The following is a 16,315-nucleotide window of genomic DNA, read 5'->3' as shown; positions in this document are numbered from 1 at the left end:
AACACTTCGTACTGAAGCAAAATTAACCCAAATGAAGTTTTGAAGGAAATTACTTCTGGATTTTTACCATTGAACTAAAGCACCAATCTAAATGCATAATTAATGAGCAGTAACCCTTTTTTGTGTTTCACGTACAGAAACTTTTATTTCTCAACTCCTAAGGAAAATACCTGGTCTTTTACCAGATGTTGTTTAAATAAACACTAGACCTTCTCAATGCTGCTTTCTTTCTCAAGAACAAAGGGTGAGTCTGCTCAGATGCCAAACACCCCCAAAGGACGACAGCAATAGCACAATCTAGTTATTTTGAACTCGATTTTCATGTACTTGCTTAAATTTAGCTTAGGTAAAAACATATTTCTCAATACTATTAGAATATAAAATAGTTTATAAAAGATATGTAGTGTGTGTATATGTATGTGTATAATGCGTCATGTATACCTGTATATACAGATACACATGCACATGTGTATGTAGACCAGATAGTATTTTCAGGTGTCATATTCATTGATGTTTACCTTATAGACGGTGTCTATAAAGAGACTAGACCTCATTGCTAGGTCTACACCAGTCAACTAATGAGCCCTAAGGATCTCACTTCTCTGTCCCTCAAGCTCATAGACTGCACATGCAAGCTTCTAAGGTGACTTTTTATGAGGATTATGAACTCAGGATCTCATGTGCATAAAGCAATAGCTTTGTGCACTGAGACATATTTCTAGACCCAAAACTTCAAAGACAGGGGTTACTTTTCCTTACATTTCAAACTCATATCGACATTTTTCTGGTACTTCTTTGTCTGGCAAGAATTGTGTTAGTGTTTCTATTTAGATGTGGAGCAGAGGCCTTCTCTCTTGTTTTTATTATTCAGAGATGGTCTCTGGGGAGGAGTAAATCAACAGCTTAGCGTCTAGAAATCTGATTTCTTGGTAAAGGAACAGAATTACTCTATATCTCCCCGACTTCCTCTAGGGACTCTGAAGTTTCTGGGTAGTGGTTTTCCAGAGAGTTTCATGCTATAAAGATGATGATAGCCTGAAGTCTAACCCAAAGACACAAATACACATCAAGTACCTACTCTGTTTATTACATGAGAACATAAGTACTTCACATTATTAAAATAAATCTGAATTTGTATGTTTTAAGTAGCCCAGCCCACATATACTGCTGAATGTACTGTGATGCATTCAACTTTAATTTAAATATAGTTGAGCTGACACTTTGAGCAGAATACTGAGACTCAGTACCTGTGGGCATCAATAAATCCCACTACACAGAGAGAGAGATGATCAAAGAGAAAACAAGAGGCAATAAGAGATGACTCTTAAAGATAAGGTTGACCAGTTGATGGAGAATTTGTACTAAGCTTTGGAAGGATTTTATAATACTGCTGACATACCCTATAAAGTATGCTAGCTTTTAAAGAAAAAGGCAAGAGAAGGCTGTTCTTTCAGGATGTAGATCCTCTCACTAGATTGTTAGATATCTGTGAATAAAGAACAGCTGAAAGATTCATCTCCTGCCTCTGCCTCTTGGTATTGGGTGACAGACAGCTCAAAGTCTGGTATTCTGGTACAGACTGTGACTGATTAGCACCTCAAAGATGTGGAAAGCTGGAGTGTTAGGATCTACAGCCAAGTGACATCAGCTAACTTTAGTACCTTTCGCCTTTCATTGCTCACCTCTATCCGACCTAATATTCTTATAACTTATAATGGTTTTATATTCTCCTTTTGAAATCTAACACACCACTAGCTTCCACCAATCTAAAAGTTAAAAATACTATCAGAAGCATCTAAGACCTACAGCAGAGACATCTTTTTTGGTGTATGCCATCTACCAGACACTTCCAATGATGAATTTGAAAAATGCTTTGATTATTTTTTACTTTTATTTTTATTCAGTAACTATAAAAACTTCAGAAAATGTTTCCATCCTAGAACATGTTATTTGGGACAACCTGAACCTAGGTGTCTGGGGCATGGTCAGTCATATTTGTGTTTAGCTTAATCTGTCTTCTCCTTCCCTCTCTCAAGATGAAAACTATGATTTTTTATGGATATTAAGAGTATTCATTAGATTAAGAGTCTATATAGGCAAATCCGCCATGAGAGATTGAACAAACCAAGGCTATAATAAGTTGTCAAATAAACAATAATACTTGTCTAGGATTTGGGCATGGAGTATTCCTATAATCTAAGAAATAAAATCGGGGATGGGAAAACTAGATACAGAGGGATCTTCAGTTTAATATCTGGAGAGGACTTGTCTAAAAAACAAAAACAAACAAACAAAAAACCTCCCACACAAACACATAATAAAGTAACAATGTGGGATTGGTGGGATTGCAGTTAGGGTCTGAGTTCAGTTCATATTGCTGCCAAAAACAAACAAACAAACAAACAAAAAAACCCAATTCATTAACAAATCCAAAAAAGACATAATTAGGTTATTCTTGTGAAAGAATGTAACATAAACACATAAAAACTGGAAGCTCCTTGTGTTCCTGTCATCACTGGACAATTTTGGGACCACTAATCAATCTGATCAGGATAAATGGAGGGAACAGATGGAGGGAAGTGATTGATTTTAGAATCTGTATTCCAAAGACCCACGTGTCACATTGCAGAAAGAAATTTGTATGCACCTATTAATAGTTTAGCATGTAAAGACTACTAATAATTTGTGCTGAGTTAACAACCCCTTACCACCAGTCCAGAAGGCTCTGGAGGAGTAGAAGGTTAACACTGACAGACACTAACTGCATTCAGCATTTCAAGAAATGCCTGAGACAAGACATCCCGAGAATATCAGTGAAAGGAATGATTACAGGAGAACCATAGACATGACAGAAGTGTTACTTAATACCTCACAAGAGGGGCAAGACTGAGTTCTGGAATGATTGACTGCCTCTGACCCACCCTTACTAAATAAAGCCTACAAGCTGGAGAGGACATGCAAAACAAGTTATTAGGATGCTAATTAAGCCATTGTTTTGTTAGGTCACTGGCTCTCTAACTAAACCACAATTTAAGGATTCAACTTCAGATTTTAGTTTAGGTAACACAAACACAAGTATTTATTTATTTTTAATAATGAGTGTGTGTGTGTGTGTGTGTGTGTGTGTGTGCAGCTGTGTGTATGTGTGGTGTGTATGTATGTGTGAGTCTATGTGCACATGAGTGCAGGTGCTCAGAGATGACAAAATAGGAAGTTAGGTCCTAGAGGTAGAGTAACAGGTTTTTGTGAGATGTCACACATGAGTGCTGGGAACAAACCTGTAGTCCTCTGAGAGAGCTTTATAAGCTCTTATTCCTTGAGCTGTCTCCTCACACTCCCTTTCTCCGTGTCACTATTTCCTTTCCTTTTCTTGTGCTTTCTTCTCCTTCTTTCTCCTTTTTCTCTCTTTCTTTTTGGTTTGTCTTTGTTTCTTTCTTCTTTTTTGTGGTGATTTGAATGAGTATGTGTGTCCACCACCACACAGCCTCTATATTTGCATGCTTAGTCACCAGGGAGTAGGTTATTTGAGGATTAAGAGGTATGGCCCTGTTGGAGTAGTTATGGCCCTGTTGGAGTAGCTGTGGCCTTGCTTAATTAGGTTTTATTGCGATACGGACTTTCAGATTTCAAACGCCCACATCAGGCACAGTGACTCTCCTTGCCTTCTGCCTATGGATCAGGATAAACCCTCTCAGCTACTTCTGCAGCACTATGCTCCCCACCATGAAGATAAAACACAAGGGAATGCTTTCTTTTATAAGGGTCCTCAGCCTTGACTTACAGCACTGGGGATATGAAGCTTGGGGATGCTGCCTCCTATGGCCTCACAGGAACCCCAGTGCATGGGACTACCAATTCACCCACAAAATTTTGACCCAAATCTTATCCTGTCTACAAGAAATGCACAGATTGGGGATGGAACAGTGACTGAGGGAATGGCCAACCAATAATGGCCCAACATGAGACCCATCCCATGGACAAGCTTCAATCCCTGGCATAATTAATGACACTCTGTTATGTTTGCAGACAGGAGTCTAGTATGGCAGTTTTTTGAGAGGTTTCACCCAGCAGCTGACTCAGACAGATACAGACACTCACAGCCAGACACTTGATGGAGATTGGGGACTCTTATAGTAGAACAAGGGGAAGGATAAGAACCCCATAGGAAGACCAACAGAGTCAACTAACCTGGACTCTTGGGGATCTCAGAGACTGGACCTCCAACCAAAGGAAACACAGGGGCTGGGCCTAGGCCTCCTAGACTTGATGTGCCAGGGTAGGGGGATTCTTAGGGATGAGGGACACCTGCTTAGAGGAGAAGGGAAGGGGCATAAAGGAAAGCATTATGGGAAGGAGTGACCAGGAAGGGGAGTAGTGAGAGGGATGTAAACTGAATTAGTAAAATGAAAAAAATGCAGAGTTGCATCGGTTATGATGTTTCTTCCTGGTATTAAAACAATGACAAAGGTACTTTCTTTTTCTCTTTTCTTTCTTAGTGAATGTAGAAGGACACTCAGGCCAAGCTTGCATTGAAACTAATAGCAAGTTTCCTGAGCAGTGTGCATGAAAAAGTCTTGATTTCCTCTACTTCCTTTAGAAATAATGCAGTCTGCTATCTGTCTCAGTTCTTCAGAGCAATGCTCACAATCTGTATTTTCTCTCCCTTTTACCTTGTTCCTTATGCAAATTTGGCCACTTTCCAAGGGACTTTTGCCATCTTGGCAAGGTCTCCCTGGAGCATGGCATTCTGTAAGTCACAGACTTTAGTGAAAGAGAAGCAAAAATGTATAAAAAAGTCTTTAAAAAATACAAGTGCCATTAAAATGTTTCTAGGATATGTTAAATAAAAGAAAATTTAAATTTAACAATCTGCCAACAAGTTAATTATTGAGTGGTTGATTGACTGACAGGGTTTGGTGTAGTCCAGGCTAGTATTGAATTTGCTAGGTGGCAAAAGGTGAGCTTGAATTTTTGATCCTCCTGCCTCTGCTTCCTCAGTGCTGAGATTTCTTGTTTATGTCGCCATGTTCAGCACTAAGTGTTGATAGGTATTTAACCCAAGGCTCCATGTATGTTAGCCAAACAGTCTTCCAAGGGGCTCTTTGGTAACTTTAAGGCACTGCAAAACATTATTTCTATTCAAGTCATTTTAAAATAAATTCATATTTTTATGTTGTTCTGTCTCATAAAAAAAGAAAGTAAAAGATATGGAACAAAGAAATAGGGGCAAGACAGATAAATGTAAAGTAGAATATATGTATGAGGATATGCTTTTGATAAAGAAGGCTAAAATTATATATATATATGTATATATATATAATTATATTCTATATATATGGATGTTAGGATTTTAAGATGGTAAAACATTTGTTCTAATTAAAGTGAGTTGATAATTCTACAGTGGAAAAAGAAGGTTGTTAACAAAGGGCACATATCATTAAGGTCTAAATAATTCACAAACGATTGTGGTTGAGGGGGAATAAATCTTAAAGATGGTACATGTAAGAGGATTAAGCTTACTAAAACTCCTAAGGCATTCTTACAAGTACTTATTTTTCAAACTTCTTTTTAAAGGCACATGCTCTTGCTGATTGTCTTTAAAGTTCTACTTATAAAACATGTTGTAAAGATGTTTTCTGTTGACAGTATATCAGAGTCTAGCTCCTAACTCAGAGAACCTCAATTCTCTAGTTCTGTTGCAGTTCTTTCAGATACTAGGACATCAGCTACAAGACAGACAAAGTGAAACTGAGAAAGCAAGCCAGGTGTGCTTGGTGGAAGAGCCAACTGCCTCTTAGAAACTTTGCTTGCATTTGGTCCTAAGAGGTTTGGAGGGGAATCACAAACTCCTTGACATCCATCACCTATTTTCTGAAAGGATTTCATCCTGGCAAAGGAGGCAAATTAAGACCAAAAGACCGGATGATTAACAAGAAATGGCTATGTCTCTAGGGGCAAAAATTATATGTATATACATTTTATTAATTTAAATATTTATATTAATTAATATACCTCAGACAATTAATGTATATATTAATTAATGACAATATTACATATATACACATGTAAATAGATAAAAATAGATAGATAGATAGATAGATAGATAGATAGATAGATAGATAGATAGATGGATGGATGGATGGATGGATAGAGAGACAGACAAGGGGGAACTTTCAGAATCAAATGAAGTCACTCCTGATATGGTGGGACATGTCTATAATTCCATTACTTGTGAGGCTGAGACAAGGCAGTCATGAGACTGAGGACTTCATGGCTTCACAGTGACATTTTGTTTGACAGCATTCAACAGAAATGCAATTGCCACACAATATAGCAACGTTTCTTAAGCCTGACTTGCTGCTGAGGCCCATGTACGTGGAATGACAAATGACTTTAGAACTCATGGAATGAGGCCAGTTGGTTACCACACACACACTGGGGAGCCTTAGTGTGGCACAGCTTTCCTGCTATTATGGAGTCCTGCTCTGCTTGCTGCCCTACATCCCTCTTAATCTAAGAGTTATATGGAAAGTTTAAGGGAACTTCTAGTCTCTCACTGGGCAGTATCCCTTACACTCACAGTAATAATGCTTGATTTCTTTCAGGCATTGCTGCTGGGATCCCACCCTAGAAAAGAACTTAAAGACATAGATTGTCAGCAATGACCACCACCCCTAGAAAATATTTGGAAATAGAAATTGTCAGTGAAGCTAGGGGGAGATTTTACTACTGGCTCTAACGTAAAAAAATCCCAGGGAACAATATGAAGTTCAGAAAGGCACACTCTAGATAGTTATGTTAGGGACCGTGTATGGTCAGGGAGCAAGAACAATGGCAGCACTGGCTGACATGACTCTCACTGAGGCTGGACTCGTGACAATTGATTTCTTATACCCATTTCCCCCTCAGCTTCCTGATATGATTTAATAAGAATTGGTGAGGAGTATATATTCATTCTAAGGATTTATAGTATGCATTACTGGTTTTTATATAAAAGTTTAAATTTGTGATTTTTCTAAGATTCTTACAAGATTAATTTTAAAGATAAATAATAAAATAATTACTCCTTGCTGTCTGCGAGTAAGCTAAAACAGATTTGTTTGCTTATAGTTTGTTAATCTATAACAAGATGCTTAGTTACAAATGTACATGGGTTTTTGGAAATAATTTATTTTCTTTACCTGTACTATGTATAATGTTATTTCTTGTAAAGGTATTGGGAAACACAATGTTTTATTTTAATTTTGCAATCATTCTCTAAAAGAAATCAAAAACGTAATCACATTGTAATTTTACTCTTCTTGAAAGATTTTTCTGGGATATATTCGCTATGGAAGCAAAAACAAAAGGTAGGGATTTGAACATTGTTCCTTCCATCCATCAACACTGTGTATGTGTGCATGTTTGTAAAGCTTGTGTGTGTGTGTGTGTGAGTGTGTGTGTGTCTGTGTGTGTGTGTGTGTGTGTGTGTGTGTAATGCTTGAAGCCTGATTGGTGGAGATTTGCTCTAACCATTCTATCTGTAAATGTGTACATGTCATGTCTGACTATAGGTATGTACACATGTATGTATGTATGTATTATGTACATATGTATGTATGCATGTATGCCTGTATTTATGTGTATAATGTTATTGGTCTCTGCTTTTTGTTTTGTATACTCACTCTGTGTGTTTGTGTGTGTGTGTGTCTATGTCTGTGTGTGGGTTTGTGTGTGTGTGTGTGTGTGTTTGTGTGTGTGTGTAAGTATGTGTGTGAATGTTCTCTCTTCTCTCTTTCCTTCTCTTTCTCACTGGCCCCAAAGAGTTCAAAGGGTTCATGGTTTTTCTGCTAAAAATAGGGAATGCCAGCTCCAGTAAATTAAGATTTGTTCCCGCAGAAAAAAAGTCTGCTGAGCAACTTCGTTAACCACTGACTTCCCTAGGCGGCAGCCTCTGTAGGTATCTGGATCCACCCCCATTCAAAGGCTCTAAGAATTGACCCTCAAGGGTTGCCTGCCTCAGTTTACCTACCACATGGTTGTCAAAACGTGTGCTCTGTTTATAGTTGCTTAGGACAGCGACTTTTTTTTAGTAATTTTCACATCAACTTTGGATTATCACCCCAAATCTCTCAAGATTGGCTTGTGGAAACAAAAAAGAAGGGAATCCTATTTGTCTTTGCAGAAAAACTAGTATTACATGTATTTCAGTTATATAAGAATAGGATCTTCTTGCTGGATTTACTAAAAATGTTTATGTTTAACAAAAGGTTAAGACAGTTCCTGAAATTATCTATAGCCAAGAAATGAGGGGCTTTCTTCAGTTTTGATCAGTCTTCTCTTACCCAATGAACCTGGACACACAGGTCTCCTGGATGCCTTCCTAGTTTTCTTTAAAAGCCAGAACCTTCTCTTAGCACAGCTACTTGCTGTGGAACATATCCACAATGCAACAGTTTTCTGTCAAAAAATTAACCCAGAGTACTTCCAGCCCTCACCATGCAAGTTGTCCACAATGACTAGGGAATGTCATGGAGCAGAAATGATCATTTTATTGTAACTTCACTGCACAACTAAAACTATGAGAAGAGAGACAATTTCTGACTACCTTACAGGGCCCACGTAGAGAATGTTGAGTGGGACGATATGTTGGGCAGATTTGCTCAACTCTGCACAAATTTTCTCTATGACCGAATTCTTAGACTATTTAAATTAAAAAGGCACAAAGACAATCTAAAGATGAATTTTGTGTCAATGGACTCTTTTTTGGATGTTTGATTCCATAAGCTTGATTAACGTTCATTTTTATGCTTTTTACCATTCCTTCTGCCAAGCAGGTAGCTTCATTATTGACTTGACACTTTTAAGACAAGGGGATCTATATGGAGGGTCTGCTTTCAGAACCTTGTCTGTGAGGCATTTTCTTCATTGTTAATTGACATATGAGGCCATAGTCTGCTATGGGTGGTGTCATTTCTAGGGAGGTGAGTCTGGTTGTATATAAGAAAGCAAGCTGGACACATCAGGGAAAGCAAGTCAGTAAGGAGTGTTCATCATTCTCTGCTTGGTACGTCCATGCACCTTCCTTGAGCTCTTGCTCTAACTTTCCTCAATAACATGCTGGAACTTGTAAGTTAAAATCACCCTTTTCCCAGCCCCAAACTGCTTTGGGTCAAGGCAAATTGATAACTGATCTTGTCTTAACCACATGAAGGGATGAATGGGCCAAACCTAGACTGTTAAAGTGCCAGAACAAACAGTTTAACAGGCTAGACATCACCTTTACCAACTGGTAATAATTCTAAATACAGTAATTCTAAAGTACTCCAGCAGAGGGATTTACATAACAGATTAGTTGCTGATAAAATTGACTTGCACATCTTGACCCCGACGGGTTCATTTCCACTGTCTTGATAGTTTTAAATCTCCTTTCCTTTATCTTGTTGGTGGAAAACACGTTTCCCTTTGCTGACTCTTAGTTTTGCAGAATTTAAAAACAAAAGGAAACTGAAAAGCAGTTTTCTTAGTTTTTACAAGTAAAACAACAGCCAGGTGAAAGAGAGACTCCAGCAGCGCCTGGGAGAAAGAAGATAGATTTGAGACTGATAAACTTCTTTGTCAGAAGTCACTGGGGTGTGTGGCGTAGGCACAGGAGGTCTGCCAGCAATTTTATGGAGACTGGGGTGAGATGTTTTCAAGGTAAGCATGAGAATGCCAGAAGTGCTAGAGACTTTATTTGGTCTGATATTGGAAATGCATTCATGTATGGAGGGGGAAATATAAACTTGTGATTTTATTCTGAAAGTTGGCAGGTTTCTTAGTTATGATCTGTGAATTAAAAAAAATATGAACTGAGTAGCTGGATTTCAGTCTGCAAAGAGAGAGAAAACTCCTCATTTAGCAAGGGGCAATGAAATGGTAGGTTAATCAGTTAATGGTAGCATACAGGGTACATTTATGAAGATTTAGGAGCATTAGAAAAAAGATAGAAAGTTTAAAAAAAGTCAGATGTTGTAGAGAAACTGAGTCTGGAAGGTAAGAAGAATTGATAGACACATATCTTCCCAAATATATTAACACAACCTGCTCACTCCCTCTGTTCTCAGAAATCTTCGTAGGGTGCCTAGGATTCAGGCCCTGTTAAAAACTAGTAGTTGAGGGATCATACAACACTCACTCACTCATTCATTCATTTAATCACTCATTCATCCATCAGCCAGGTCCAGAAGAAGGGCTGATTTTTGATCAATTCAGACAATTGTATGTATCATCTCTAAATGATTCTCATCAGTTAGTTTGAAAATGAGTAACTAATATGTTGGTACCTTTCAAACAGATAATGATTTATTACTAACATGGAATTAAATAATTCATTCAAAGAGTAGGTAATAAGGATTAAACCAATTCTACCTTTGTTACAATGGAATTAACCCAGTACATGGTAAGTAAAATAGCACATTTAGTTTGAAAAGTTTCTTCTATAAAAACTGTAATTAGCTTTTGGAATATATATATATATATATATATTCATTCCACACTTTGTGAATCTCATCATTAAAGTAATTACTTTTTGTTCTCTAAAGAAAAAAGTTGCTTATAAGGGCCATATTTTCAATATGTCCTACATTGGTATTCAATGCAGTCTTCTGGGCAATCACATTACCTTTATTGTGCATGAGCTACCATATTGTAAAAACATTGTAGTGTATATTATTCCCATTATAGCTAGAAGGTCTTATACAAATTTAGGGTGTATTTTCTGGGTGTGGTGACAACAGACTCTTTACGTGTTTCATCTCTAAGTGTTATTGCCATTTCAAGGTAGGTTAATTAATTTTCTCAGGGTTTTATGGATGATTGGAAACTGAATTTCGATGAGGTTAGGAGCACACTCAGGTTGTAAAGTTAATGATGTCAGGAGAGAGTCCAGGTGGACACTGTACCAGACGGCCTTTGCTGCTCTCTGTAATAGCATAAGTTTTTATGACTTTCCATTCTCTCACATAAAACTGGCAGGTATGTGGCTGTAATTATAGTACATAATATTTAATACATATTTTAAAGTATGTTCTAAGAGATTATAGATTCTTGATACCTTAATATCAAAATAATGATATTTTACAAATGTATAAACTATAAGTGATACACTGAGATTTTGAGAAAGTTCCTAACATCACAGTTCAAATTGTCACCTAAGCTCCCACCTAAGTTCCTACCTGTGAACTGTGAGCTCACCCTATAAACAGAGGTACTTGAATATGACATTGTCATTGTTACCAATGAAGCTATGAAGATGAAGGGAAATGTACTGAAAGAGTAGAGGATATTTGAATTATCTTAATAATTCAGCAGTTCACACCTTTCCTTTGGGCATCTAAAAACTCATTCACAAAATAGAAACGTTTTTCAAATGACTCTAGAGCAATCACCAGTGACTCCGATTTGTGATTCTTCCTCCCCTTCTCACAGGGAACATTCCTTTGGTCAGGTCTGTCTGACCTTTCCAGTGATTACCAAAATGGAGGTTTACATCTGAAGTAGTTCACAGAAAGATGTGAAAAGAGGGAGAGTAAATTTCCAAATTCATTCCTACTCTGAATAGACTACTGTCCGACAATATCACAGTCCTAGGGAAGTCCTAGGTATAGGCAAGTCTTGGGTCACTACTAGGAAAGAAACCCACATTAGAACACATTCTGTCCTAAATCATGCCAGGCATCGTACATATTTTTTTTTAGAATTTATTATGAAGCTATACAAAATAAATATGTCATCAGTAAGGGAAGAATTACTAACTTTATTCTGTACCAGTCAAATTACATACTATGTAAGTATTTGCTGCATGATCAAGTGAATAAACCGATATTCTAAGGTCAGCTTTCCCGGACTCACTCCTCATGCACGGAATCAAATATTTCACATATAGAAAACACGACCTACATGAACAGAGGGTTAGGCTCCAGACGCGTACCTGAAAAGAGTCTGCACGTTCACAATCGTCTTGGCATCCGCCATGTAGTCTTCCTCTGCACTCATGGTGCTTTCTTTGTCCACAACCACCATGTTGGCAGCGAAGGTCACTCCACACCTGAGCAAATCATCTAGGCTTTGATAAAAATCCGAAAAGGAAGAAAAGAAGGTCTTTAAATAAACGGCAATACCGCACTGAGCGCCTAACGTTGATTATTGGTCGGCTTGGGAATGCATCCTTACAGCTGAATTCATAGAGAATGCAGATAGACACGAAGGCCCACTGTAATGTAACATGACCTGCTGATAGGAAGTTCCAAATTTGTCAGATACTAACAGTTCCAAAGCATTCGTATTTGGAATCTGTGCTCAGTCACACTTAGTGTCTAAAGAGTGAAATAAAAATATGACAATGATTCATGCTCACAGCTAGTGTATGATTTCAAGAACAAAACAATATAATTGGTTCAAGTTGCTAAGTGGATTTTGGTGAGAGTATAAGAGGGGCAATGGCTACATTAATTTAGGCATTAAGCTAATGTAAAATATAAAGGTATGTGATATGAATTCATAAATGCATATCTATTTATCTATCTATATCTACATATCTGGAACTACCAACTGTTTCTATATCTCAATGACAGTAAGGTGTGTGTGTGTGTGTGTGTGTGTGTGTGCGTGTGTGCGTGCGCATGTGTGTGTTAAAATTTTACCAAGAAATTGAATGGTCCAAGTTTCTTTGTACCTCTCTATGAGGTAACTAGAAAAACTGAGTTATAAGTAGTTATGAACTATTCTGGTTAGTTTTCATTCTTATTTCTATAAGATGTATTGACTGGAATCTTCCGTGCAAATTAAAGAAAGGGATGTTTATCATTGAGGCTGAACCTGGGCCTCTATTTAGTCTCAGTGTCTTTGCTTTGTATAGACTAGAAAAAACAGGACAAAAATGGGGTGAGACTAAACTTGACGTAGTAAAAAGGATGTAGTACTTACAGAGTTCAGTGAAGACAGATAAGAAAATCAGTTAATGTCCGAACCTCCTGATTCAAGCTAACAAAATTAAAGTGTGAAAAACTGCAGTCACTACTGATATTAGCTGAAATTGTTTTCCGGACATTCTCATAAAAGCACATGATGGGTTAACAGGCCTCAGAGGGCTATTAGAAAAAATTTGAGGGGTGTTGTGGGGAGACAAACACTGCGTGTGAATTTGGAGCAATTCTCTGTGACAGATATTTTAAGGCTTAAACGGTTTATACAGCATTTTATCGCAAATATATGCCCCATGAGAAAAGAAGACAGAATTCCAATATCTGATCAGTACAAATGATCGTCAAGGTAAATCTCTAGTGTTCTACATTTCCCTTTTGATAGGAGATTCATTATACTTCTCCCTAAACTGATTAAATTACGTTTTAGAAATTATCAAGCAGTAACATGCCTTTGAACATGTGCAATACCTTAATTTAAGCCATTGCAAGATGGAAAAAAGTTAGATAGAAAAAGAAGATGATTTCGTCCCTTATGGAGAATTGGTGATAACTCATCTTGCTCCCAGTTACTTAGGAATTTCAAGGTATTTCCTTGTATTTTCAGCCTGTATAGCCCTTTCTACATCAACATTTTCTCCTATGATTTTATAGAACAAGAGAAATATAAACTGGTAAGAAGTCAGATTTACTGAGTCACAGCAGAAAAGATTTTGCGAAACAAGAGTTATTGTTGAATAAATATTTTTCTAAGAGAGCTTGTTCTAAGTTTCTTGAGACAACCTGCTCTCAAGTGCATCTGTTGGCTTCATCCTTAAAGTGTTATCTGCTATAGTGACTCAGGACCATGAGTTATTATTAAATGATGCATTAGAATTTAGAGACAATACATGCAATTGGGATATTAGTGAAACATGTAGAATCTTCATGTTCTTAAGGCTTTCATGCTACTAATTAACATGCTAGTGTTTTTGAGTAAGCTATGGACTTACTCTTATGAGTTCTGGCTACATTCTGATACCTCTCTGCTTTTTACACACCTTCACCCCTTTCTTTAAAGGATACTGCTTTACACAGTTTAGCCACCAGATGGCAACAGCAGCCAAGGAAACTCATCTCAGTGACAAACTCAAAAGTTGTTCTAACCAGGGATGACTTTTTACTTTTCCATGACTCAGTTTTCCCAAGTTGGAAAATGTGAAATTTGCAAGTGTGAGGAAGTATTCTTGCTTAAACGGGTTTTATTTTCTTGAAAATTTCAAACATAAGCTACCAAGAATTAGTACATACACTTGCATATAGATTTGGTGATCAACCTTCAATAATTATTACTCTCCAATTAATCATCACCTTCTTTGGAATTTAATATTCTTAGTTTCCTTTTTGAACATCACACATATTTTTACAGTATTTCATCCTATTAATCTGGTGCTAATGTATTTTTCTAATTAATGGTGTCACAAAAACATTTATGTATATTTTATATTTTATGTTAATACATTGCATAGTTGCATGCATTACACAGTCTTTCAATTAGCAAGTTATATAATTATGAATTCTGAAAATTTCTGAAACAAATTGACATGAAATTGTTACTATTTATATTGAAATTATGGTAACAGTCTCACTGCACTGCAATGTGGAATTTTAATTTACTTTTGGATGCCTCCTTATCGATACTACTGAAAAAAAAAAACCTGCTGCCTTTCCAAAAATTGCAAGACTGAAAGAGCTTTGCAAATGTGTGAACCTGACCAACCTGACATGCAGCAAGGTCTGTTGCAATTCCTCAATGAATTACAGCTTAGCAGTATGACAGGAGGTACATAGCACAGGGGCATGTGTTCTGCATGCATAAGTCACCATATTTACCAACACGACAAAGTACACTCATCATGCAGGAACAAGACACAGCACTTGACACATCACAACAGGACACTACACTCGTCATGTGCCATAGACATTGTCACCTACTTGTCAATAGAGCCCACCATGTAGTAAACCATTGGAAACCAACAGATTGCATCCAGAAAATGCATATCTGGCCTATGTAGCAAATGGGTTACAAAATGAAACAGAGTGTCACAACAGGGGCAGCACTTCTAGGGAAGCGAAGCAAGTTTAGTTTGCATTTCCAAAACCAAAGACAAGATACATTCTACATTGATTGCCCTTTTGATTGAGAATATATTTGCACTTTTTTTAATGAACCATATGATATACTAAGAAGTGTGAGTTATAAATCAGAAACATTATGGCATAATCCTGAAAAATACTGAATTATTACTCTTAATTAAGACAACACTTATCCAATATTTCAGTTACCTAATGCAGAAGAGAATTTGACAATGAAGAGCAAATGGTTGTTAGTTTCTCAGATGAACTTAAGCACTACAAGTGTCTCTAATAGTAATCAATAAGCTTGAGTACAAGAGAGATTTGCCTAAAAAATGTATACAATCACACCATACTTCACATCTGAATACAATCACACCATACTTCACATATGAATATGTCTAGTTTATAGTCTATATACCCATAGAAAAGTCGTGTTACATAAAGTTACATTGACACTATTTCACCTTTGAGAGTCTTACCAAGGTATGTTGTTGAACAATGTTTATTGTAACTGAAATCTTTACATGTAAGCAGAGCAAAAGGAAGAACCTTGCTTAGAGACAACTTAATAAGTTACATTCACTTTAGCTTTTAATTTATGCATGCATCCACTAAGCAAATATAGGCCCAAACACTGTTCAATGAACTTTAAATATCTTATTTTATATATTGAGTAGCCAATCAATTTATGACATATGTAGAAATTTAAATGTATATAGAAAACCATAAGAATGCAATGTTTTACTCTAAAGAAAAAAAAAACACTAATCATGCCCAGGACACAGAATTGGAGAATATTACAGAGAGATAATATTTACTTTTGGTGTTGGCAGATGAGGAACAATTTGGCAGGTACAAGACAGAAGGGAAATTCCAGGTCAAGGTAATGAGATAGAAACTTGCAATTTCCTTTTCAATTCTTTTCCTACCTATTTTCTTCCCATTGATTTCTATCCTATCTCTTTAAACTCTAAATAAAAATAAAGTGTAATACAGTAATGCATTTAAAAAACTTTGAAATGATGATACTGTTAAAATTTTAAGTAAATTCTTCTGGATGCTGAATTTATTTGTAATATTTTTATTTGTAATATTTTTATTTGTAATTAAAAGGAGCAGTACTATTATATTGCATTAAACTACCACAATTCAATTTTGAAAATTAAGAATATTTTAACTCATAATCCATATTCACTTTTTGTTTATCATACCTAGTTTATTTTACATATAACATTGGTATGCTCACTTGTAGATGA

The 16,315-nt window shown here is 36.6% G+C and overlaps 1 protein-coding gene across 1 annotated transcript in view; it reads right to left on the bottom strand.

Annotated features, from left to right (window-relative positions):
* Kcnt2 (potassium sodium-activated channel subfamily T member 2) overlaps positions 1-16,315 on the bottom strand; it is a 267,014-nt gene that overhangs the window by 80,933 nt on the left and 169,766 nt on the right. The window contains exons 15-16 of the mRNA XM_032915567.1: positions 14,916-14,987; positions 11,951-12,085 (exon numbers count right to left, since the gene is read on the bottom strand). Of these exons, the coding sequence (XP_032771458.1) occupies positions 11,951-12,085; positions 14,916-14,987 (207 nt within the window). The remainder of the gene's footprint in view (positions 1-11,950; positions 12,086-14,915; positions 14,988-16,315) is intronic.

The sequence above is a fragment of the Rattus rattus genome, chromosome 10 (assembly GCF_011064425.1).
Source record: "Rattus rattus isolate New Zealand chromosome 10, Rrattus_CSIRO_v1, whole genome shotgun sequence".
In the NCBI taxonomy this organism is placed as follows: domain Eukaryota; kingdom Metazoa; phylum Chordata; class Mammalia; order Rodentia; family Muridae; genus Rattus; species Rattus rattus.
The sequence above is the reverse complement of the archived record's forward strand: the minus strand, read 5'-3'. Positions and strand labels throughout refer to the sequence as shown.